Source organism: Megalops cyprinoides, chromosome 15 (genome assembly GCF_013368585.1).
Source record: "Megalops cyprinoides isolate fMegCyp1 chromosome 15, fMegCyp1.pri, whole genome shotgun sequence".
Lineage (NCBI taxonomy): Eukaryota > Metazoa > Chordata > Actinopteri > Elopiformes > Megalopidae > Megalops > Megalops cyprinoides.
Genome location: NC_050597.1, coordinates 18,762,451 through 18,789,661, shown reverse-complemented (window position 1 = coordinate 18,789,661; position 27,211 = coordinate 18,762,451). Strand labels below are relative to the sequence as shown.

The following is a 27,211-nucleotide window of genomic DNA, read 5'->3' as shown; positions in this document are numbered from 1 at the left end:
GGTCCTGGCATCACGTCAATTTACCTGGTCATCTGACACGACTCCTCCTACAGCGCTGGCACACGCGGCTATACAGGGCACAAACAGGCTCGCGTTGCGCGAATGTTGGCATTTTCAGCACAGCATCGGCAAAGGAACGGAATCAAAGTAAGCGCTCCTTGTAAAAGGAAGAGGGGCTCTTTCACCGTCTCTGACTGGTCGAATTAATAACTGATGAGAGGGACTGAATCTGGTGATGCGTTTCTGCTGGAGAGAAGGCGGCTGAGTAGAGACGGCAGTTCCATCTCCTCGCGCTGGCTGGGCTTAAAAGTGAGGTCCCCGGTTCATCTGCGGCGCAACTAAATCAAGAAAGATGACTCCTGGAGATTCTACCGCGACTGCTCATTGCAAGCAAGGTAATCGCATTTGGTCATCTGACGCGTCTCCGTGTGTGTGATTATTTGCCCATTCCGTAAGTCAAGAAAAGACAAGGCAACCATGTTAATTGAATGAAATTGAAATCGAAATGCTGAAACATGGACACTCACTGCTTCAAGACCCACGACCTGTCGGGTCAGCAAAACAGCGATCCATCTGTAGATACGTGTTATGCGTCGGATACTCTATTCACTTTAGCAATACTGTTTGCAAACGTATTCAGCAGAAATTATGATGTTGTATAAAATGGTGCCTTGTGAAAAATATGTGTTACGCTTCAACCAAATATGTGCTAAACACAATTTCTCAGCATGGAAAAGTCTGAGTGTCATAATGGACATGTTGATCAAGTATCAACGTAGCATATAGAGCTATACAGTTAACAATTATATTAAATGTAAATGGGATCAATAGAAAGTGTTGAATTGAGTGCAGAAGTTTCTTAGAGGAAAAAGAAAGTGGTGATTTGACACTAACATGACCGTATTCAAGGGGATTAAACTTTTATATATAAACAAATCCGGACTGAATCTGACGCTGGAATTGATATAAAATAATTCAGGCCATCATCTGTCAAATAAATTGCATAGTTGGTCTTAATGAGTGGCTTGCCAAAACCGTAATTAGTTAATTGCGTAAATCACTCATTAATGAAGCATGAAATGTCAGTCTCGGCCAGTGGTCCTTCGCCGTGCCTTGCGCTGGTGCTGAGGGAGCGGGTTGATGCCAATATGCAGTCCTTGCAAAATCACACTCGTCAACACCATAGGGCCAGTAAAATTTGTGCGCTCCTCATACTTGCAAGAGCGGTGCACACATGAGAGTTTTCACCCCTCTAAAATTTCCTTTGCGGAAGGCTGGAAACGACCGAAGGACATCATCTTGAATATACAACATTCATAATTTTATTGCTTGTTTCTTGGTTATTGTTTTGTTTGGAAATTTAATGATTAAGCACCTAGGCAAAACGGGTAGTAACTTACATTAAAGGACTGACCTGCATCAACTGTAAGGATCACTGTGCTATTGGGTAGTGTATTAACAGGTGATTTGTTTAGAAATATTTATTCAGCCACGTTACTGCCAACATGATTCACCTGTAATTAAAAGGCGAGTGTGGGGGAAGTTTTAGAAGTTTGACTGTTAAGACCAACAGCTTTTAAATGTATTGTAGGTTGTATTGTATTCCGCAAAATGAACCACAGTTTTCAGCTCTACATTAAATCCAAAAGTACCTATCACTTGTGTGGCTGTGATTGTCATAATAAATAAGGTGTTGCTACCCAGCATATTAAATGCTTGTCAGCTGCTACACTACTATGAAACCAATAATGGTTATTATAGTTCTGGATCGTGTCCCTACATATTTAGTGCAGCGTGATGTTTACACTGCCGTGATGGCATGGCCTTTAGTAAAGGCAATTGAGAAAGGGGAAACACAGTCAGAACATCACTCTTTTGAAATGTCCTCCTTTGATTGCTTTTTTTCAGGCAGTGTTTGATGTTTCAAGTACGTATGCTGCACAAAATAACTTTGGAAGTTTGCCACGTGAACTTGTTCAAGGAGTGAGTTTCAAGCATCTAGATCACATTGGCCACAATCTGAAAGGGAAACTGATGATATGCAGTATGAATGGTGTTCACACCCATGTTCTGTGTGCAATATGTTCTGTTTCCAGTCTGAGGCTGAAACCAAGATGCACACACAAGTACACATACAGAGAGAAAGACACACAGAGCTGGGTAGACAGTCACTGAAAGACACATACACACACACAGACACACACTGACAGAGACACACAAACAGAGAAACCGGTTCCGACCCTAACAGTGACACACGCAGACTGATAGACTGAATCACAGTAATAGCGAGAGACGTACAAGCACACAGACTGATAGACACTAGCAAACATACACACACAGACTGACAGACAGGTACACTAATAGACAGACATATAAGTACACATGCAGACTGACAGGCATGCATGCAGACAGACTGACAGATACTCACTGGTAGAAATGCCGTCTTACACAGACACTGACAGACATACTCACCCTTCTTTTCTCAGAGTAGCTGTAAGTTGTAGATGGGCTGACATGTGGTTGAGGTGCACCTGGGTGAGGCCTGCGGACGGGCAGATCAGGGGGCTTGTGGCAGCAGGGTGGAGGGGTGGGGCTGAGCTTTGTGGTCAAGCCCCCTCTGATCCCCGCTCTTCCGAGGGTCCACGGCACAATTTGACATGTGCAGCAGACAATGAACTGAGGAGGGGATGGTGAGGCATAGGTGGGGTGTGGAGTTTAGGGCTCATTATTTTCATACTCCATTGATTGCCCTCTGAATGGTGGGTGGTTTGTCCGAAGCCGGCCGAAAAACCGCAACACCTCCTCTGTGTTATTTTTGAGAAGAAGACAAGGATTTGAGGTAAAAAGGCCGGCATGCAACAAGATAGACTGTACATTAGGTTTGGTGGGGATGGAATGCTTTCAAGAGTGCATTCGATTTCATGGGGACAGAATTCTCAGTGTGCATCAGACTGAAACATTCTATGCATTCCTGTATGTGGGGTTCAAATCAGTGGAGTTGTCTTCTGAGATGATAGGACCAATGTGCTGTTCAGATGGCAGATGGCTCTTTTCCAGTCAATTGGTGCTCTTTACACTGAACTCTCAAAAAGAACAATCACATCTTCTGCATAATACAGATCAGCTTATATCCTTGAACATCTTTGATCTAAATTCTTTATAGATCTGTTTAAATGTTTGTTTTTCTTTTAAGGGAGAAGTGTTTCAAGTGTAGTTCTTTTCAAATTCATTTTTTTTCATCAACATGTTAAATAAAAATGCAACATGAGTCATTAATATTTTATGAGATTATGTTATCGGATTTAAAAAGTCTGCTGAGAGAATGGCACATTTTAAAGATGTAAATTTCACTGCTTTTTGGGAAGAGGAGCGCTCAGAATGTCCCTCAGGAGGTGGATAAGCTGTCATGAAAGCGCCTCTATTTTCAGCCTAATGTGTGTCAGATTCAGTAACCATCTCCTAATATCTGAAGTTAATTAATATGCTTTTCCTCTGCATTTATCATTGTCGGGGCCTCGCCTGTTAATGGATGGTGCGTAAACAGGCATTGATAGGATTCAAAGAAGTGCGAGGGTGTTTTAGGTAAGGCCACCATGGCGTATTATGTAGCAGGCTCCTACTTTCTGTCAATTACAGGTGATCCAGGATCAGTATGACCCATTCTAATCTGAACTCCAAAAATTAAGTGAGTGAAGCAGAAGCTGTTCCAAAACCATTGCCTGGTGAAGCTAATGCATGCTTGGTAACCACATCATGCAGCGATTGGCCAGTGAGGGTTTACAAACTGCTTGAAGAGTTAGGCTGTCATGTGCCAATAATGATTGCCCTGATTTGAGCTAATGAGAAAGTCTTGCCCTCCGCAAGTAGTGGATTTTGTCTGAGCTCACTGGGGGATGTTCAGACATTAGTGTAGCGGCATTGTTAGGGTGCTGCATATGGGCTAATTCAGGGTGTATTGTATGCCGAGGGCTCCTCCTCGATTCCCCTTAGAAATGTCACCTGATATTATGTACTAACGTGATTTCATGTTTGACCTTTCAGGAAACCAAGGAAATAGGAACACCCAAATTCCTGTTTTTAGTAGTTCTTTAAATGTCATGTGACCACTTTAGAGACACAGTTAATACTGTCATTCTCTGGAGATCTCATTCATTATCGCAGTGCTTCCGCGTTGGAGCTATGTCCCCTGTTAGCCCCCCCCCCCCCCTCCCCCATGCCCCTTCAAAGCTGTTCTGGCTGACTGAAAGACTGTGAAGCCAATCTGAACACTTGGCTGGCAGAGACTCTTTCTTCTTCCTCACATCCTCATGCATAATAGATAAGTCACTGTAACTTACAGTACGGGGCATAACTAGGCTAATACTCAGATTTGCATATTTATGCCAGGCTCCATTATTTATGAGTGTGGTAGGGCTTTGCCGTGTGCGAACCTTTATTTGTGAGCGGTTCCATGATGCCTGGCGTACAATAAATCGGGAGATGCGTGGAAAAGATGTATTGATTCTCTCTCTTCTCATGACTCGAAACCACGTTACATCAAAAGCGTGGATGTGAAATATGCCTGAGGAAATGATATGAAAGGCGGCTGGATTGTGATGAGGTTCCTAGATATACGCTACCAGATGACAAGCGTTGTGCTTTGTTCTGTTCAATTTACTGTCATTTTGGAATAACCAGGGGAAAAAATAAGCTGACATCTAATTCAAAATTGGTTTTGTGGGACTTTTTTTGTCACGAGGTATATGAATAACCAGATGTCATAATTTCAGATGTGTCAAAGTAATGTTATTACTCCATTTGATGAATAGCAGGTCATTTATTCATGACTTTTATTTCTTGTTAGCAGCAGCTAAACCTGCTTGTCTCAGGAAGAGCCCTCTGTATATTGCAATTTGTGTTACATTGCAGAGGAAGTTCTCTTTGAAATTCCTGTCCCTTTTGGTGACAGTTATCTGATTTTTCCCATCTGATTGGAGTTTGAGGGCAAAGCTACGTGTGTGTATGTGTGTGTGTGTTTCCTCTTTGCATTTGTTTGTCACTCTTGTAAATGTGATAATGCTAATGTGCTGTTTTTGTGTGTGCATGTGTGTACATGCACTTTGTGCTTTTGTGCCTCTGGGTGGGTGTATGTTTGTCTCTTGTGTGTCTGTGTGCTTGTGTGCTTGAGTGTGAGTGTGTGTGTGTGTCTGTGTGCTTGAGTGTGTGTGTGTGTGTGTGTGTGTGTGCATGCACACGCATGCCTCTTGGTAAGATTTGTCCTGTAGATAGGAAGCGTAAAGCCTTCAAATGAAGCTAGTTTAAAACCTCTCTTGATGCGCTGACTTTAGAATTAGCTTATGTTTATTAATCATGCCCTGTTTTCTTCTTTGGGTCTACGGGTAGAATATTTTATGAAATACATTTTAAAAAGCTGTTTTAGAATAAATGTGTTTCATTAAAATGAGGCTCAGCACATTTTTTAATTTAATTCCAAGGAGATTTTTTAATAATGAGAGCAGTCATTTATCTCAATGTCTTGATAAGGTGATTAGAAAGGACACATACCTGTAGTATTAAGAGACACACTATTAACTCCCATTCATTTGAATATTAAAGAAATCATGTCTTCCTATAAATCTGCCATATAAAGTAGGCTATTTTATTTTGCAGGGAGATGCATTGAACTTTGAACCAGAAACCCTCGAGTAGTTAGAGAAAAGGATACTGCATGGTACATGTTGTATGCTTATTTGACCTGAACAGCTACAGTAAATGTCTAACTTTATAAATGGACTATATGCAAACAAACTAGTAAAGTAAGCTATATAATACGGGGGTAATGGGATCTCTTAAGCAAGTAAACAGTGTAAATAATGGTATGCACAGGTTACCTAAGTGTAGCGAAGGGTGAGAGTAGTTACCCCACCCGGCCTCAAACCCGAGTCTGCAGGGTACCAAACTGCAGCTTTAACCGCAACACCAAAGAGCCAGGCTCGTTGGCATGGCAGTCAGAGCGCAGTGACAGCACTCTGTCACACTGCCCTCCCCTTTGGGAAGCACGCCCATGCGCTTCACGCACCAAGGCGTCCCTCACGCATTCCCCTGCCGTACTTCTCCCATCCCAGGGTGCCCCACTTACTAGTGCTTCACCCATCTCTGGGGGTCCCTCACACCGTGCTTCACCCATCTCTGGGGTCCCTCACACTGGGGTCAACCTAACCTGGGGGTCCCTCATACGGCTCACACACTGGGCATGCCTCCGATGGTCTCACAGCAAGCCATCCCACTCTGACACCATATGTAGCGAAGGGCGAGAGCAGTCACCAATGTTGTGGAATGACCGAGAGGCGATAATAAAAAAATTGATGAGGTCAAAAGGTTTGATGAGGTGATAGTGGTTTATTTCTCCCCAAGCCGTGACCGTGAAACTAACAACAAATAATAATAAATTAACAATGAAGAAAAAGGAAAAAAAAAACAAAGAATAACAGAAACAAACAAAATGCCAATAATAATTGCCTAAGCAGGCAACCAGAGAACACATCAATTATACTGTGATTCTCAATCCCACTACCCTCTTTGCCACCTTTCCCCTACTGACTGAGAGTTGCTCTTATAAAGGCAATCAGCCATCTTGGACTAAACTGAATAGAACAGCATAAATCAATTAACTCAAACAACAGCCATAATCCAATAAATACTGGCATCCAAATATCACTCTATCACATCTAAAATGTTTCATGGGTATTCTTGCTGTTTACATCCCAATGCCATTAAATTATAAAAGATCAACCAGCAACCACCGGAAACTCCCCCACAGTCACCTCCCATGTTGGTCAGCCCCATTTGTCTGCACTCTCCCAAACCTGCAAATCCCATCAGCCCCCAGCCCTCGGGTCCTTTGGCTGATGGAGTCCTTCCTGCTGGTGCCCTTGGATGCACAGGTAGGCCCTGTTCCCCCCAAACCACAAACATTTCTTTAATTGTAAAAAGAGGTACAATTAACAAACAAATTGTCCAAGATTAGAAATGCTTAATCATTCAGCTGGCCACCCTGCATGTTAAAACAGTCCACCTGTCCTTGTTGGTTTGTAGAGTCAGTGGTTTGCATGTGTTTGGGAGGAGGCAAACAAAGGAGTTTGTAAACTACACACTGGTAGGTAGGAGGGACAGGTGTCTGGCCAGCAGTCTGAATCTGTCTTCCTGCTTCGGCCACTGAATGATCCCCTGGATTATCTGACTGAAGGCCTTTCTTCAACATTTCATGTGGTGTGCAGGGAGTGTTCTCTCACATGTTGTATGCCACACTGTAACCAACACTGGAAAACTACAACCAGGCTGGCTTGCTTAGTTCAAGTTGCGGGTTGTTTTCCTCTGTGGTTTTTGTTTGTGCAGACCCATGTCAGGTCAGCCTGCTGCGAGCATTAGCGGTGCTGGCCTACTTAAAAGTGAGCTTTGGGCGGAGTCAGGAAGCTGTATAAGTACTTTGCCTCTGTTGCTGTATGTGCTAAAAACTGAAGCCATAAATGAGGAAGAGAAAGGAATGCACTGCCTCTGCTGACCACAGCAAAGCACAGGTACATAAAGTATTATCAAGTATTTTTTTTTATTTGGGAAACCCTTTGCCTGGATGATGATGTCCGTGTAGCTGTCTTTCCCTTGGCAGCTGTCAGCCCTCACCCAAGAGGGGTACAAAAGACAGTGATGTCTTGTGCTAGAGCTCTGGTTGTGGTAAATCAACTGAAAGTCAATAGTGGCTTACCAGCTCAGTTAGCTTTGGTTCCATTTCATGCCAGGCTGATTCTGCAGTCAAAAATGGATGTTAGAGACATGACTAAAATGTGCCATGCAGATGCAATGAATGAAGGAAGGAATGGATGCATCAATTAAGTTACTGCCTTGAATCAGTTAAGTTACTGATATCATCATGACTGTACCTGTGGGAGGAGACAGGAGGTAACACTGCCATGTCACTTGACTAGTATTGCCAATTTACCATAGAATTAAGAGTAGCATAGAGTGTTTGAAGGTTGGTTCAATTAGAAATTGGAACCCTACATGGCATGGCTACAACAGAAGCAATGTTTTAGTGTATCCTTAGGAACTCTTGACAGACGGAAGAGGCTCAATATGAGGACCTCTGTTCTGGGTAGCCGGCAGGGCTGCGTGTGTTGCAACTATGTGTCGCAAGCATTGTAAATGTTGGCTAAATGTAGGAAATGCAGCAAGATCAGCAGCCGCTGTGGGATTTAATGGAACTGAGAAAGCAGAGAGGACCCTTGAGGGAAACCCATCGCCCGGCAAATTAAACCCTTAGTTCCGCAGTCCCGAGTTAAATCTGACGAAATGACTCACTTAATGTTTGATTACTTTTTAATACAACCACAAACAACGGCAGCAGTCGATTTCCTGTTTTAATTCCATTGTTTTGCCGGATAAAACTCAATTTTCAGCGGGGCCATGCAAATGTAAAAGCCGTGATTTGCACGAGTCAAAACTGTATTAAAAGATACACAGGCCCACCCCCCTCCCCTCCCTCCTCTCTCTCTTGGTTTTATTAATAAGAGTCCCAGTTCTTGAAATATATTTTCATTACTCACTGTGCTCTGATAAAGCTGCCTAATTTACTTCCAGCCATAAACTCTCACCACACATTAAAATAGGATTTTTAACTATGCAGAGCTGCAGAACAAAAGACAAAGGCATTATTTTTGGTGCATGAACTGGATTATGAGTTTATATTGATTATGAATTTGTGATTAAATATTAATGCAGGCACAATGTCTTGACATTGTAATTGCTGTCAGTTCAGTTTTGATGTCTGTGACTACGTCAGAGTTGTGTGAATACAGTTACATATATTAGAGGCTTGAATTTTTGGGAGCAGAACAATGAGAAGGTGATTGATGGTTTACTGCAGTGGTCTTTAAATGGAAGTGCAGCAAAAGTTCTAAGAAGAACTTTTGGAATCTTCTTCTGGTAACACACTGGTGATGTCATAATCATAAAATGTCTTGTCCAATGAAAGTGAGAGTCTGTGGGTGTTCATATTACACCACAGAAGCTGCATTGGTTTGCTGAATCGCCAATGAATATTTCACCCAAATGCAGTCAGACAAGACCTGAGCAGGACATGTCATACCACGATGGCTATCACTCCCTATGCGCAGGGAGTCTCTGTTTATCACAGAATCAGTAATACCATAGACGTAAATGATTGTGCTGTTTGTGCTGTCAGCCCGTTGCTGAGATGGGTTAGATTGGCAGTGACTCAGATGGTAATGTGAGACTTTTTTTTTGAGGAACCTTTATTTTGACACAGTATGTGGGGTATTGGTTGATCTGATTTGGCTGTCTTTCGTGAAGACATCCGAGGGGTGACAGGAAAGAGAAGAGGGAGAAGTAGGAGTTGGGCGACAGATGTATCTTCATTCCCTCTGTCCTCTTTCATTATTTTGACAAAGTTGTGTAAAGCGAAGAATAGCCTTAACAATAAACCCGAGTTCACTCCACTCCTCTGAATCCCGCAGTGACCAACTTTTGTTGTGGCCCCCACCCTTATTCTCATCAGCATCACTTAAAGCCCTGCATATACCCATGGCCTCACAGTGAATACCCTTAACGACAATGTGTCATATTGTTTTAGGACTCTTCTTCACCTCTGTTTTACACTGACCCTGTTGGGGAGTGGGACTAGGCACATCTGTATGATTTATGTGTCCTGTTCAGTTTGGCCAGAAGTGTCCGTAAAGCGGTTTACTCCTACTTCAGCAGTGGCGAGAGAACATAAAGCCCGACAAAACGGGTCTTCACCCATTAAACACACTCCTGTGATTGGGCTGACTGATGAGGGGACAAGCTGTTCTCTCTGGCTGCTCGCTTGTACTTTTAAAGATGTTGTGGATAACAGTGGGGCTCGTTCTCCTCCTATTGTAACCCTGATATGCTGCTTCCAGACTTTGATTAAAGAAAATTAAGGGCGAGCGGTTTGGAACTTTTGGCTTTGATGAGAGGGCGGCTGAAGCCGACGTTCCTTTGTGCTTTTACTCAGAGAGAGAGCTGACAGGGACATAATGAGGAGCTGTGTTGAAAGCTTCCTGGTTGTAGAAGCTTGCGGCTATATCTGCAGATCAGGGCGGGGAGTGTGTCTTTGCGGGTGCCATGTTTAAATCAGCAGTCCGGTTTTCTTACCCGCTGACTCTTTTGTAGTAATTCCCACAAAGCCCTGCTGTCGGACAGGCTCCGGATGCACTAAGGCTCCTCAGAAACACAAGGTGCGCTTGGCAAACCTGGCTGCAAAACCGGAACCTGGAGCCCAGACAGCGAGCAGGAGAAAGCCAGCGAGAGGAAGAGAATGAAAGTAAGACAAGCGCACAGTATTAGCAACCTAGTGTACTGTGGCTTGTCACAGGAATTGACACGAAAGCACCTCTCTCTTAATTCAAACGTGTCTGCGGCATTGTCTTTTTTTATGTTAATAATTGTACTTCGTATTATTTTGTTTCATTTTTGCATTTTTTAGTAGTCATGCTTTTCCATTTAAAAGGATTAATTTGTGGTCAGGTCACTGGAGTCTTGACATGGAGGCCTTATGTTGGTATCCCAAGAGGGACACTGACTCGACCCTTTTGTGAGGTTCTGCCTTGGTTAAAGTCCAGCAGCACATGGGTGATTTTCAGGCTCAGGCCCAACCCTTAGTCATTTGGATCTAAATGATGACAACCATAACATCCCACGCCTCACTGCATTGGAATTTTCCACAGTCAGAGCCTGATTCAGACAATTTTTTTTTGAAGGCAGAAATCAAACTGCTGCCATCTTATTTAGAGACCAAACAGTGTGTTTCATTGATGAAATGTTCCTCCTGAGCATCAGTGACAGGACACATACCGCTAACAAATAGAGCCTGATATGTAGAATTTCCACAGAGCTGTGAGAAATTAATGTAATTCTGACTAGAATTACCTCGTTAATGTATGAATTTTTAAAGGGCAAAATACTGGACACTTTGTGTTTCACAGGGAATGTGATAAATGAATATGACACATAAAACATCCTCCATGGGGTTTGCAGCTCTGAGCTGCATTGTCTTTTTTGTATTTAAAGGTCCTTGTCCCTGCTTTTTGTCTCTTTTTTTCCATTTTAATAGCAACTAGAGATAGTCCTTTGTTATGCATGCTATCCATATATTCTATGGATTCATGCATGGATCTGTAACCCCAAGGCTGTGTGACATATTTCATATTGATCTGCAAATTTCTGCCTGTGTATTTCTTTAAACTGAGCTGTTGTAAAGTGACTCCAATTCAAACATTTGTCTTGCATTCCTACACAGACAATAAAGTCTGTGCTATTCAAATGTACCCTTGGATTTAAACTGTTTGTGGTAGTTAGAATTGGAAATTGTGAAGCTCAAATTATGTAGTTATGCAATGATTCATTTATTTTCTTTTTCTCAGGGTTGATACTCAGTGCGCAGGAAAGTCAAGAATATGTCATCATCTTCAGTGAATAGCCACAGTGTTCAGTTAAAAGATTTGTGTAAACTCAAGCTGTTTTTACTTTTTTGACACATTTTGTCAGTCATCAAATTTATACTGTCAGATTTGATGGAAATGGTGTGCAAGAGTATGCGCTGCCTCAAATGTCATTTTAGATTTCTGCCTATCACTGTCAGATTATTTTATTAATTTATTAATTTATCAGTCTATTTATTAATAATCGTCTGTTTTACTGAATTATTTGTATTATGTGTAGACTCCTGTCCTAAATGTTCATGCTAGTGTGAGCTAACCCTGGATTAGTGTCTTAGTGCTGACAGTTACTGCTGTCAAGTCTATGCATTTGTCAAGTGAGTTTTGGCCAGGGATTTGAACCTTTAACATTTTTTCCTTTAGGCCTGTACCTTAAGTCCTCATCCCCATGATACTGTCAGGATTTTAAGTTTGGTTTGTCCCCACGCGTAATCTGTGGAGTGACATTCATTTGGCCCCAGGCCATTTACCTACACGATTACACCTGTAGGGGGAGCCATTTCCCCCCTCATGATTTCTTTCTGATAGGGTGTCAATTTCCCCTGGACTATCCAACCCAAAGTAGGGAAGGTATTTCCCCTTTACAGTCTTAGCCCGTAGAAAGCCATTTCTCCTGTATAATCTCACCTCCAGGAGGAGCAATTTCCCCTTCACTATTTCATCCACAAAGGTTGTCATTTCCCCTACAGAATCTCACTTCTACGAGGGCTCATTTCCAGTTTACAACTTCACCGTTAGGGGCAAGCCATTTCCCTTACTCAGTATAACCTATGAAGTGACTCTGGTTTGTCATGGTTCACTGCCCTGGGTAATCTTGTGGGTTTATTTTCCCAGTGCAATTATTTCACCTGATTTCACCCTGTCTGGAGTAGGACTGAATGGTAGGCTTATGGTATTGGGTGAGTATCCCACTTTTCTCCCCTACTGGGGAAGAGTGGACTGTGCTGTCCGGAGCTGTCTCCCCAGCTCGCTGAATAAAATGGAAGAAAGGGCAGAATTCAATACGCTACATCAGCCACACAGCAGACCTCCATAGTCGGGTCAATGGCCACTTGCATTTATAAGGAAACGCATACAGGAGAGCCTCATTGATAGAGTTTCAAGGACACAGAGTCCTTTACTGCTCACCAATGCTGCCAGACCGTGGCTTTCAGAGCATAGACAAGTCTGCTGAATGTGCTTTTGAAAGTTATTATTAGTCTCTTATTATTCAGATAATATAGGGTCTACAAACCCGCTTTAATTAGGGATTCATCCTCAGTGGCATCCCTCGTAAAGTGTGCCTGCTTGGAAATATGGGAGGAAGTGAAGCGTTATTGGGATGGCAACCTCGATCGCCTCTTATCTCCCATAAACACTTCACACAAATTTACCGAGAGACGGAGGCGCAGAAACAAGCAATGAGCCGAGGGGACAGCGAGCCTGATGACTTATTCATGAACTGATGTAACGAGCACAGACAGATAAAAAGCGAAGGCAGGAGTATATAACGTTCAGATAACGTCGGTTTAAAAGCGGAGTAATGGCGCTAACTGATTAAAACAGTAAGCAGAGCCGAGTTTTACTGCCATGTCTCGTACCATGTAAAGCAACAATTAAACAAATATATAATTGGTTCAAAAGGATAGGGAATTCAATGTTTTGCATCATTGGTGAGCTGAAGCAGGGATGGAAAGGTGGCCAAGGCTGAAACACCTTTATTCTATTCTTTTGATAGGTGCTGTGGGATCTTTTATGACCACAGAAAGGATCTTGTTTTAATGTCTCATCCAAAACGTGACATCTCACAATGTCCCCCTTACTGAACAGAGGTTTTGTACGTGGGTAGTCCAGGAGGGAAGACTGCCCCTACTGGCAAACAAACATCACAACAGCAGCACAAGCACTGAATTGGTGCAGTGAAGATAAGCATAATTATTCCTCGTTTAAAAATGGAGGGTGGCTCCAAGATGACACTTTAACACACTCTCTCAACACATTAGTAAAACAGAGCTCCACAGAGGAGCTGTGTTTAGTGTTTTGGTGAGAGGCCTCTCCTTCTCTCTCCCTCTCACAACTCAGCCCAGTTCTTCACACCTGCGTGAGAAAAACGCAACTGCATTCCTATTTTTGCCTCTGCTGACATTTGTTGTGTTTTATACATTGATTCATTTGTAAGTTTGATTACGCCATATATGATCTGGAGGCTGCTTCCTGCTGTAGCTGGATTACTTATAGCTCAGCTCTGGAATAATTTACCAGGGATTTGTAGCATGTTTTCTTCATGTGGGCTCACTTAAATGACTTAAATAGAAATGAAGTGCTACAGTGCTCAAGCTTCTGAGTGTGTGTGTGAGAGAGAGAGGTGTGTATGTCTGTGTGTGAGTGAGAAAGCACCTTGTGTTACAGACAGTAGTGGGGTGTGTGTGTTTAAGAGAGAGAGCGTGTGTGGCTGTGTGAGAGAGTGAAATAGTGGGGCTGTTGCGTGTTCGTGTGTCTGTGTGTGTGCGTGCGTGTGAGTGTGTGTGACGGGCTGTTCTCTGTAAGTGTGCTGTGGATGCTGCCTCTTATTCCCATCACTGTGAGGTGCAAGCGGATGGCGCTCTCATTCATATCCACTCTGGGGAGGAGATAAAGTGGAACATGAATTAAGAGAGGCTCAGATATTGGATAACTATCTCATGGAGGTTAAGCACAGAGCAATGCTCTGCTAGACAGAATACTTTTATAGGAATAGTGGCACTTGCACTTGGTTACAGGTATTATGTGAATGTGTGAAACAATCTGAGAGCTTCTTGTCTGCCTGGCAAAGGAGGAGCGCTGTCATGTGACAGGCAAAGTGCTAGAGGATTGTGGGATTGGGATGTAGGTGAGCCATAGTTATTCTCCATACTCTGAGTTGGATAGTAGCCTGTGGCTGTTAGCAGTTTGGTATTAGAGATTATATATACTTTATTTCTGTGTCTGGTTTGCTCACGAGGTTGAAGTCACAAAGATGCTATTTACTGTTCAAAGAGGGCACAGTTTGTTCTTTTAGCTCCAAAATATTGCAAAGTGGCAGCGGAATGTAAGTCCAGCTCAGTGGGGAAAGCAGTGGAGCTAAAAGGCAGCCTGTCGGAGACCTCTTCTGCTTTCTTCAGCACTGTAGTGATTTCTCAGTTAGCTGATGTGCGGATGATGTAGTACGTGTTCTCTTCAAAGTGCACAGTTGAGATTCCCTGCTTTTCTGTAATCCTGTAGCGATATGCTTCAGTTTGTTACTGTGTTGTCTTGATATGCAAGCTATATTGTTGTGTTCTTGCAATGTTTGTGATGCATCAAATGGAGCATAATTTATAAAAATCACACATGGATTTACTTGATTGAGTATGTGTGTGTGTGTGTGTGTGTGTGTGTGTGTGTGTGTGTGTGTGTGTGTGTGTGTGTGTGTGTGCGTATGCGTATGCGTTTGTATGTGTATGTGTGTGTGCGTGCATGCGTGAATGTATGGGAGGGTTGCATTTTCAATTTGGAAGGGTCACCAGGGGGGCTGCTGGAGCATATGTGCTGATGCTGTAGCTAGCGGCCAGGCAGGGAGATGCAAACCACATATCTACCATCCACAGGCCTAAACTCCGCTCTGTGACAGAACTCCACCATAACAGAGTGAGGCAGGTGTGTTGGAGCTGTGGAGGTTTTTTTACTCATCAGACCAAATAATCTACTAAAGCTTTAGATGGCTACATTTTTTGATGGAAATTTATTGGGTTTAATTAAGTGCAGTATTGCTGTGTGCCCTTGTCTGTCCATTGAAGCCCCCCCACCCCTAGCTCTGCCCCAGCTGTTGTGTCCTAGAGGACCAGATACCTTTTTGTGCATATATACACACATTTGCACATTAATGCACAGATAAATGCAAGCAAATAAACACTGTATTTCTATTAATTTGGAATGGATGCCCACGTAGTTCCAAGCAGGGTTCAAAGGCCACCCTGCTTTCCCTTGCAAGGAACATTTCTGCCCACAAGGACAAGAGCAGATTTTATAGAGACTTTGTATTTACATTACAGCAACCTCCCATGGAGAAAACCCTTTAATTAGATTTTAGAGGCGGTACTTGCATACATCTGCATGTTAATTAGAGAATTCGGAGGTGGTCTAATTCAATCTTGTGTGGGGGGGTGAAAGTCTCCTGATGGCTTCATGTTTGTGTGTGTGCATTTGTGTGTGTATGTGTGTGTGTATGTGTGGAGATGTGACTGTGTGGCTTACCTCCCACGGTGTACACATTATAATGCCTTTGTCTCTGAAATATTCGCATCAGTGTTTTGTTTGCACGGTAGAATGACACCCCGAGATGCGCAGAAAAGCACACCGAATCGCACATCATTTAATCGCCCCCCCCCCCCCCCCCACCCCCTGCCTAAATGGACCACGCGACAGCACCGTCTGAGTGTTCCAGCACTTGGCAGTTTGCGGCCCTTCACAGAAGGCGCCGTTGTAATGCGAGTCAGTCATACAAGGCTTTCTAAGCACATATTTACTATCGACAGAAATCCTGGCTGGATGGAAGCGCTCGTTTGTGTGCATTTTGTGCTGGCGGCAAGTGTAGCGGAACGAGTGATGGAGACCGGAGGTGGATGGCAGATAAACACAAGCTGTGGGAGATGGCATCTCAAGAGGGTTTGAAGAAAAAAAAAAAAACAATTCATCAAAACATTATCACCTTTAACACAAGTAAGTTCTGGCGTGACTTCATTTCACAGGTACCTAACAGTCATGGAGCTGAACATCCCAATCAAAAGGGGGACCCAGACTCACAACAATAGGCCTTCAAGCAGACCCCTCATTGAACTATTACACAGACCTCATTAATAACAATACACTCTCTGCAAATCCTTATAAGTTATTCTGTTATCTAATTGTATAATTCATCCATTATTTATGTGTGTGTTTGAGTCTGTGTTAAAAAACAGAGTGCTTAACAGAGTTTGCTTTAATGATGGGGAAAGAAACGAGACCGTGTTTGGTGTTGGATTTGTATTTCTAAATGAGTTAAAAGCCCATTACTGGCCTGTGGCGCAATATTCCACTTGCTTCATCTCAAAAAAGAGTCAAATTGTCTGGATCACAGGATGTCGCTGTATCTATTAAGAATCACAAATACTGTAGAAAAAAACTCAGGCTAAAATTTTTTTATTTACTCAAACAACATAAATTACACAGAACTACATCTGAAATCCACAATGTAAAGAAAGTCTTACTGCATCAGCGGAAAAGCTAGGCCTATAAGAAAACAGGCAAGCAGAATCAATGGCAGCAGGTACATTTCTTGGCAGGGCTCCAGACTGCGACCATGTAGTCGTATTTTGCGACCATTTTTGGAGACAGCGCGACTAAATTAACATGCGAAAGGGTTGGATTGTTTCACGGGCAGGGAGAGCCCGACTGAGCCAGTGAAGAAGAAAAAGTACTTCTTTCAACCACAATAGCTAACGCAGTACCCGTGGTTGCGGACCGATACGAGGAAAACTTTATGAAGTCACTGTCAATCTTTACACCAATGCAAAACTAGGGTATGCAAATTAAGACAACTATTCATTAGCATGCAAAGTCATTGATTAATACCATGCTGTACCAAAAAAAAAAAAAAAGGTGCGACCAAATCATGTGCTGGTGTGACAAGTTGGTCTGGAGCCCTGATTGGTCACTTGCTTTCCCAATTGGCTGCCTGAACCACACTGCCATTGTTGAATGAGTCCCTCCCAAACACAGAAACACATGTTACAGATTCCCTTCAGCTTTAATGCCGGCTTCATACCTCCTTGGCCTGCTGTAGAGGTGTGGAGATGTTCATATATTAATGCATCCCATGAGGTGTAGAGCAGGTTCTCAGGGTTATGCTCAGGAACTTTGACTTTCATTTTGTTGTAAATATTTGTTGGGTTTAATTTAATCTGCTTCCTGGCCTTCATAATACACTTGCCAGTGTGAATAGAGAGCTGTGGTCCTTTTAAAATACTGCACATTTATTTCAATATGCATCTCTTCCTGTTTTCCATGAACTATCCACTGTAATTAAAAAAAAAGATCAATTGTAGTATGTGTTGGCAACTTTTTAATTAGCCACTGCCGTCGTGCTGTTCTGCTGCATTTACTGTATTAGATGAAAGCAGATTCATATATATTTTTTTTAGAAACACAATAGCTTGCTTGCCATTCATACAATTTTCATTTGTCTTCTAGAAACGTGTACGGTAATTGGAACCTTATAAGTACTTTCTGAAATATACAAATGAATGTACCTTCCAATAGTGTGTCATTTATTAATTATTAAGCAAGATAATTAACTGCTAAACAAGTTCATTTTTCTTTTTCTGGTTCTCTAAAGGAAGAAATATTTGAAAATACTTGCATGTGTGATTGATTTGCATATTTATTATCATATAGTGCAATGGTACAGTAAAAATCTTTTCAGACGCCCTTCAAGTCCCATCACCCCACTCTCAGTTGCCAGCTAAGACCATGGACAGGGTTATTTTGGTCACGGTTTTTTTGTGTGAAATGTTCCGTTCCGACTCAAGTCTTCTTCACCCTGCCAGCACAGTGACAAGCAATTTTGTCCTGTAATCATGGTCCTCCAGAATGTACTGCCTACATGAATCTGAGGAAAAGATCAGTTGTGCTGTTCATGTCGTGCATGGATGTATTTCTAAATGCATTTCTAAATAGGGTGAATTATTGTTTTTAATTGTCAAAAACTTATTGTTTTATTCAAGGTTTGTGTTACAGATGATCATGTATTCAGTTACGTTTTTTTCTTGGTATTTCAGCCCTATTATAAATGTGCTCAGAGAGCCCTTCTCTGGCAGTGGTGTGAAGTTTCTGTTGTTTACGTTAGTATGGAGGTCGCCCTGTGTAGTAGTACGTTGTGTGCAAATTCCTATGCCTCTTTTTCTTCCCCAGAGTGTGCGCCCTTGAGAAAAGTCAGATGTCAGATTGGCAGTTCACATTTTACAGTGCTGTGCAGCATCTACTCAGACAGATACATTTGAGAGCTCTGGGCCTGACTGGTGGCAGCGTAGTGTGTGTGCGTGTTTATGTGTATGTGTTTGTATTGGAAGTGTTTGTGTGTGTGTGTGTGTGTGTGTGTGCGTATGTGTGAATGTACATGTACAAGCATGTGTGCATGGCCTCTGCCTCTCTGATGAGCTCTCCATTCTGTCCTAAGCACCCCAGCCTTTCTACTGTCCTGCATTGGTGTCCTAGTATAGTAGAATAGGACTTTTGATTGGGTATATGTTTCAGGGCTCGTTAGGTTCCTGTGAGCTGAACTCTGAAACACGCATCTCTCCCCTGATGCTTCTGTCCCACATGCTGTGAGTAGTAATAAAAGTAATGGAATGTGACCTGCAGTTATTTTCTGGTTTTTGTCCAAAACAGCGCTGTCATTGAAGAATATACAAATCGCTAACACGATCGCAGTGTGAAAGAAGGTGACTGTGGTGAAGCTACACACTGAATGAGCAGAAGCTATCTGGTGGTAGTAAAGAGGGGAAAAGCATTCACCACCCTCATCATTTGCAAAGGTGCCTGCCCCTGAACCATCCTCTAGAGTGTAACTTTTGCACTGCCGGTGGAAGACCCGTTAACATGATAGATCGCGGTAGCAATAATCCCGCTGAACTTGCCACAGAAATGCCACTGAACATTGAGACTAAGAAAGGAAATGTCACAGCAAATAATGACTGTGGACTTCACAGCCTGAAAGCCTACGCGAACAGCAGGCAACCTCTCAGGCTGAAAAGATTTAAGCAACTATTAGGATAGTCAGCCTTTTCTCTTCCGGGAGAAGTCAGATTCACGTGACTTCAGCAACACATGAAATTCAGCGTGCTACTTTTTAAAATTTATTTAACCTGACATGTACAAACTAGTAAGCATTCAAATTAGAGGCTGTCTAACAAATCAGCTGCATTAGTGTTAATATGTGACATAATGACAAGTGTTGTGCAGTCTTGCTTCAGTTCTGTCTCAATTTGTGAGCCTTTCAATAGCAAGCAGCATGTGATGTATTGTGTATTGCTAGTTTTTCACTAGAAATGATGTATTAGGCAGATTTTGCAGAATTAAGTGTTGTTCTGTTGTATTTGGGTGCTTGACCAAAACCTTTTAGCTTTTGCTATTTAGCCTTCTCTGGGGAACGGGGCTGGGGGGGTGGGCTGCCACAGCCTCCTCTGACTGGCGAAGTTCTCCAGTGAAATGTGCAGTCCTGCTCAAAGGGGTGTTTGTTCCTCTGACATTACCTCAGCATGAGAGAAAAGATTTAAGTTAAAACCCTACAATCAGTGTCTAAGCGCTGCCTGCACGTGTCAGACCAGTACCAGTTAATGGCAGATTACCCCAATTGCCTGAAAGGCCCGCCAAAGATAATGAACGCTTTGGAAGAGATGTGGGCGCAGATTAGGTCTTACTCATTTGCTCCGAAAATAGTTTGACAGCAACCTCCCTCTTTTCTCGCTCCCAGCTGTCTTCTGGAAGACTGCCATTTCAGCCTTTAGGAAGACACCTGCTAATCACATACTAATCAGTGCCATTTACTATTTTATCTTAGAAACAAGCCTCACCCACTAAAGAGAGGGCTTTCTGAAGTCTACCGTCAGCCTAATATGATGTGAGCACCACTGAGCTGATTGAGTGGTATATTACTGGTGACATCACCAAGCATGCCAAACTCTGCTTGTTCTGGTTTAAACTAACTGTGAAGAGATGCCAGTGCTGAAGAAGGTGGGCTGGAATGATGTTATTTTTGGTTCTTCTCTGGCTTGCCATGTGCACCATTTGGATCACTTTGCACCAAATCAAGGTCGCACATGGAAAAATTTTGTGCCACAAGCTGACATTCATTGCAATGCATAACTTGATCACCAGGAGTCTATAAGAGGAAAATGCTGAATCGGATTTTGATACCATAAAATGACAGGGACTGCTTTGAGAACATTTTAGAGATCACAGTGTTCCCTCCTGATAAAGAAAAGCGTCTCTTTCCCCTTTATAACCTCTGTTCCACTGCACAAATGCAAAGCTGATGGCCTCTCAGGAGTGCTTGGCATCACAAGTTTTTTTTTTTTTTTTTTTTTAAGTTGTGAGAAACAAAAAAACTTTTGATAATCATTTGTTTTCACCACGGTTCTGTTTTTCATTCAGTCGTTGTAATAATATTTCCCTCAAAATGAAAAACCCATTATGCGAAGAAGGAATATAATTCCGGGCCTAATCAAGAATTTATTTTTGGCACCATCTAAGCATAACTATAGGAATGCACCGGTAATTAGATTTCCTTGTCTTCTGAAAAATTAATTATGTGGAATGCAGAATGTGTTATCAGTTTAATGGCAGCCAGCACCAGCGCTTTCTCTCTGTAGGGTGGGCTTTAGCCATTGCAGGCAGACCTGACTATAAGTAGCCAGATGTTTGGTTGCAAAAATCTGCCTCCCCTGTCATGCTAGGTTGCCATGAGCAGACATAATTTGGACCCAACCCCTCCCATTCTACATGCACGATCTTGGTCTGCGGTTAGCAAACAGTCTACAACCAGTAAGCCAACCAGATAACAAGATGCTGGGATTTTTGAGATGAAGGTTACATTCTAGCAGAAGAGGTGGGGGCAGCTCTCTCAGCATTCAATATTTAAAAAATGAAGTCATTGTGAACACCTCTAAAAGTCATTCAAAGCATCCCATTTTTTTTATTCATAATTTCTTACCATTGCAAACTGTTGGTGTTTCTTCTTAGCTGTATTGGTATTGCTCATGTTGTTTGATGTGCATGCTTTGGCAAATGTATTGGTATGTCTGTCATGCCAGTACAGCAAGGCTGAATTGTATTGAAATCTAAAAAGAGAGTGAAAGAAAAAGCAAGGAGCAGACAGAGTGAAAGCAAGAGCGTGGCAGAGTGGAAGACAAAGATCGAGATACGGAGGAAGGCAGATGAAGGTAGAGAGAGAGAGAGAGAGAGAATGAGAGGACAAGGTGAGAGAGGGAGAGAGAAGGAACTGTTGTGATATTCAGGACGACGTGTGAAACCGATGAAGCCATTAGAGGCAAGTGTCTCAGGATGTATCCGACCATCTGTCAGAGAGAGAGAGAGAGAGAGAGAGAGAGCGCACACTCATCTCTGCTGCTATGCGAAAGCGCCTCAGTTTAACATAAAGAAAGGGGAGAGGGGAGGAGGGAAAAAGGAGGGAACCAGCTAGAAGCAGTGAGGAAGGAGGCAGAGCGAGAGAGAGAGAGAGAGAGAGAGTGCACTTGGAGATCCCACCTTAGAGAGTCCCCTGCAGTTGATTCTGATCATTATTTCCTCACCTCCACCAGAAGCAGTGGTGCAAGTGATTGGGCTCCGGAGTTTACTGTGCCTATATAATCTATCACGGCAATTCGGCTGCATCTGCTCCAGCAGGCGCTCGTTTGCGACAGTAACAAGACTCTGGAGCCCGGCCTCAGGGCATCCACACACGTTCCCCTCCCCCTCTGAAAATAACATTCTGCTCTGAGAACGCTGTAACTGTGCACCTCTGCCCTAATAAGAGCCTGCAGGGCAGTCCCAAGTGGAACTACTGTTACCCAAGCTCAAATAACAAGATGGCCTTTGTGTTGGTGTGTGTATAAAGGACAGTAGCAAACGCCGATGGACTACTAAGTAAAATGGGTGGGCCAAAAGAAATGGATTTGATGGGGCTGCCGACAATTAGCATAAACAAGCTCTGTTAAGTTTGTAATTATTCCGTGTTAATGTGTCTCTAATGATGTCTGGTGAGCGCAACGCACCACAGATACCTGCTGCTCCTCATTAATGAGACGTTGTTCCTGCCCCTCTACGACTGGAAAGAAAAGGGTCCGCTTGAGTAATTGCACACGTCTGGTTACCTTTGAGGCCAGGAGCACACGCTCCTCTCCTGCTGATGGAGATGAATCTGAGCACGGGAGCCAATGAGAAAAGGCCTGGACGGGACAACGTAATTGGCTGATATTTTGTCAATGGGCGGAGCGGTGGTGTACCTCAAACAATTATTAATAACAGAAAGTTATGTGTGCCGTAGAGGTGTGGGGGTGAGGCATACATCCCTCGGCGGGCATAGTGAAACACAGGGACTCCCTGTCTCAGAGGAATGCCGGGGTTCACTGAACCCCAGGTTCGGAGGTGTCTGCGATGTCTGCGGTGTCTGCGTTGTCTGCGGTGTCTGCAGGTTTTCCGCTCCGCTGTAGTGCTTAACCACCTGATTCAGCTAATCATCATCTTCATTGAGCCAATTTCGCTCCTTCTCCTCAGCCCTGGTGCCGCCATTGCTCGCAGAGCTGGAAAAGCGGCGGGATATCTGTTTTATCTGATTGCACAAAATGAGCCCCTAAAAAAAAAAAACCACTAATGTGAAGTAATCACCCAATCAAGGGTACCGTGTGCAAGAGGGATTTGATGTGAAGGTAATTTCATCAGGGCACCTCGCGGTTAACATTGCATGTGACAGCTTCTGCTGCCGAAACGCTGACGGGTAACCCTGTTAGTCACTGTGCCTCACTTGGGTTTTCCGCTGTTACCTGGCACCAGCTTTCCCCACAGTTTTAAATAAAGAAAAAGATTTCACTGCTTTCAGTAAATGTCCTGCTCTCATTTATTACTCATTTTTAAACAGGAATTGTGGTTTTGATGGGACTGATATTTTCTGTATAGAAGAGATAGAGAAATCACACAGCTGTTACAGTAGCTTTAGTGACACAGAGGAGAGATATAGTAGAGGTGGAAAACAAAGGGAATGCCCTCAACATAATTCAATATTATTATTATTATTATTATTATTATACAGAAATCTGAACAAAGGGTATCGATGCTTGTGGCATCTTGTTGGATTTTTTTCCCCGTTTATAAAGACCAACAGTAGAGACTGGAAAACTGATCACCAGAATGTGACCAATGAACTCGCAGTTATTGACTGTGCATGACCTCACCTTCCATGGCATGCTACCAGAGCTGCATTTCACCTGGATGACTGCCTAAAAGGCATTTCCAGTTAAACTTGTCTCTGTGGTTCTGTTCATTGTGATTGGGTCCAGTGTAGATTACCTGTCTCACTCTGTTATGGTGGAGTTCTGTCGCAGAGCGGAGTTTAGGCCTGTGGATGGTAGATATGTGGTTTGCATCTCCCTGCCTGGCCGCTAGCTACAGCATCAGCACATATGCTCCAGCAGCCCCCCTGGTGACCCTTCCAAATTGAAAATGCAACCCTCCCATACATTCACGCATGCACGCACACACACATACACATACAAACGCATATGCATACGCACACACACACACACACACACACACACACACACACACACAAACACACATCCAAAAGCTGTGAGCAGGCTGAGCCGATATTTTGTCTGTGCCATCTCTCCTGAGGTTGAGAGAAAGACGATTCTCCCCAGAACCCCACAGACTGGCTTTCCAGATCGCACAGAAAATCCTGGTCTCTTTCTCCTTCTATCTCTCTCGCTCTCCCTCCCACTCTCTTGCTCTCTCTTTCCCCCCTCTCAGCTTCTAATGAAGCTGGTCGATAAAAAAACGAGGGCTTTGGTGTGGTCATGCCTCAGCGCTTTCACAGAGTATGTGCATCGGCGGTCTGAAAGAGGGGAATCCCTGGGTTCAGATTTGTTTTTTTACCTGAGCTGCAAATGAATCGCTCTTCAAAGGCTCCTCCATAAATTAGTAAGCAGGAGAATGGCTCCCTTGGCCCGGGGGCAGCACTGCAATGCCCAGCTGGCCGTGGCACCCTGTGCTGCCGCAGGGAAATATGTTTTAATCAGTTTGATTAAAGCACTGGATGCAATTTCATAAATAATGGAAATGACCTTTTGGGCTTTTCGAATATCTACAAAACAGTAAACAGTGTTTTAACTTGTGCGGAGAAGATACGTTTTGTTTGGCTCAACCCTTTTTTTAAACAGGGAAAAAAACTCGATGAGACACACATTACAGTATGATGATGCATTGATTTTCCATATATTTAGGATGCTGCTATGAGTGTTTCCTGTACTGCAGTTCTGAACCTTCATGTGGAGATCTTTGTCTATATCTCTCCATTCCACCCCCTGTAGACCTATGCAGCCCATTGTGTCTACCTAACTTTGAGTTTTTTCTGCATTGAATTGAATTTTTCTATGAGTCACAACAAAATATAATACTTGATTGTATTGCTGTCACTGCAGTTTTATCTATCACTTTCTCTGCATAGGCTGTACTTTCTGTGATTGATCTGTGCCAATAAAAAAATGGCACTCTCCCACACTAAACAGCCTGTATCTGTTCCCGATATTTGTGGGACAACAGTAACAAAAATTTATGATAACCAGTTACTTTTCTGTTTGGATAAACTTTCTATGTTTAATCATCGCAGAGATTTTATTCATGATTGCAGAATGAAAGCTGTTTCCGTGTGAGAATTTTTTTTTGCCTTGTCTTCCCCTCAGCCTCCAAGTCTGTCATTATCATATTCTACAAGGACTTCCTGTGTGGTGATTGATTGAGTCTCATTATTTAAATGAGAATCTCGACTTGCTAAAATGAGTTGCTATAGTTTGGCCTCTTCCTTCTACTCCGTCCCCCCTGCACTCAGGTCTCACAATTCTCTCTCGGTACAAGGTGTTTAATTCTCTCTAAAGCAGTTTGAAATACGTCTTTGTGTGGAGATTTCTGTGAGCGCTGTCAATCACTGTCGACCACCACACCCAGTCGAGTGCTGGAAAGAAGCCTGACGTTGTGATTGACGTTTCTCCCTTATCACCGTAGAAGCACTCTCAGCTTTGGGAGTTTCTCTTTCATTGTTTGGACTGGCGTGTCAGTCACCACAAGAGGGGAGACATTTGGAAGATTTAACTAATTTATCTTCTTTTGTCTTCTTTGCAGATGCTCTTTGGACAGGCTGCCTCTCTTCTTCATCCTCGTCCTCCTCATCCTCCATCGCAGCTGCGGACGCTGGCCCCGTGTGCCCAGCCCACCTGGTCTGAGCTCAGAGAGTTGGCGACAGTGCAGGAGCGCCTGTTCCCATTCTAGCCCTCACCTTCTCTCCTCTCTCTCTGTCTCTCTCTGTCTCTACTCCTGGTCTGTCTGCATTCTCTCTCCCTCTCTCTCTCTTTCTCCTTTTCTGGCTTCATGGCCTTCCTCCTGCCATTTGTGCTCTTCCTAGTTCTGTGGACACATGCAGCCCCCCACCCCCCAGACTATGGCCACGGAGCGGAGGGGCCGGGGCCGGGGTCCCTGAATCCGGCCAATGAGACGCAGGACTCCCCCACGCTGGAGGGACCCCCAGGGACCAGCAAACGGGTCCCGCAGAGCATTATCATCGGGGTGCGTAAAGGGGGCACGCGTGCCCTGCTGGAGATGCTGGACATCCACCCGGACATCGTGGTGGCGGCCACGGAGGTGCACTTCTTCGACTGTGACGAGAACTATGCCAAAGGCCTGGACTGGTACCGGGAGCTGATGCCCTTCTCCTGCGCGCACCAGATCACGGTGGAGAAGACGCCGGGCTACTTCACATCGGCACTGGCGCCCGAGCGCATCCGCCAGATGAACAGCTCCATCAAGCTGCTGCTGATCCTGCGCGACCCGACGGAGCGTGTCATCTCCGACTACACCCAGGTCTACTACAACCGCCTGGAGAGCCGCAAGCCCGTGCAGGTCATCGAGGACATCCTGGTGCGCAACGGCGCCCTCAACACCCGCTACAAGGCCATCCAGCGGAGCCTGTACGACGTGCACATGCGCGGCTGGCTGCGCCACTTCCCGCTGGAGCAGATCCACCTGGTGGACGGGGACACGCTGATCCGGGACCCGCTGCCCGAGCTGCAGAAGGTGGAGCGCTTCCTCAACCTGCCGCCTCGGATAGTGGCCTCCAACTTCTACTTCAACCAGACCAAGGGGTTCTACTGCATCCGCAGTGACGGGCGGGAGCGCTGCCTGCATGAGTCCAAAGGGCGCCCCCACCCTATGGTCAACGGTACTGTCCTGCAGCAGCTCCGGGCGTACTTCCAGGAGCACAACCGCAACTTCTTCAGGATGGTCAAGCGCTCCTTTGATTGGCACTAGGGTGACCCCGCCTTCCCTGCTGATGGGGTTTAGAGGGGTGAAGCACTTTACAATCGACCCCCTCCCTCCCCCTCAATGCTCCTTTACAAATGCCTTTGCAGGTCACGCATAAATAGGACAGTTTTATAAAGAGACAGAAACTCATGGCATCGTCAAAGATTGAGTGTTTAATCCTCTGTGCTGTACGTGAAACGATGCAGATAACTGCGACCAAAATTTGTGAAACTCCTGAACATTTTTTTTCCTTTGTTTGATATTCTTGTACTCAATAAATGGTTCTGCTTTAAATGGAACTGTGAGCTAGGATCATTTTTTTTCATACCTCTGAATCAGACCAGAGGAAGGGATTGTGGGAGACAGTCAGATAAGCCTTTGAATCGCTGCGGCAGTGAGCAAAATGAATGCGGGGAACTTGTTTCCCTAAAGCGGCAGTTTAGTATAACAGGACTGACTAATAGGTTTGGACACTGAAGTCAGCGCCTGCGGCGAAGGAAACCAAATCATGTGAGTCAGCAGGATGATATTTGGAAAGACACCTCAGCCTTCCCTCCTTAATTTTCCATTCTGCTGTGGAACCAGAAGGGATTCAGCTTTAGCACCCAGCGGGGATTCAG

At 43.9% G+C, this 27,211-nt stretch overlaps 1 protein-coding gene across 1 annotated transcript; it reads left to right on the top strand.

Moving 5' to 3' along the window:
* The first annotated feature begins 81 nt into the window (after positions 1–81).
* Positions 82–26,820, top strand: hs3st1l1 (heparan sulfate (glucosamine) 3-O-sulfotransferase 1-like1). The gene is made up of 2 exons (XM_036546955.1): positions 82–395; positions 25,416–26,820. Exon 2 carries the CDS (start codon positions 25,662–25,664, stop codon positions 26,595–26,597), a length of 936 nt encoding a protein of 311 aa, XP_036402848.1. The 5' UTR covers positions 82–395; positions 25,416–25,661; the 3' UTR covers positions 26,598–26,820.
* The last annotated feature ends 391 nt before the right edge of the window (positions 26,821–27,211 follow it).

Excerpts from the sequence above, each read along its gene's own strand:
- hs3st1l1 (XM_036546955.1), top strand. The coding sequence starts at position 25,662 with ATGGCCTTCCTCCTGCCATTTGTGCTCTTCCTAGTTCTGTGGACACAT.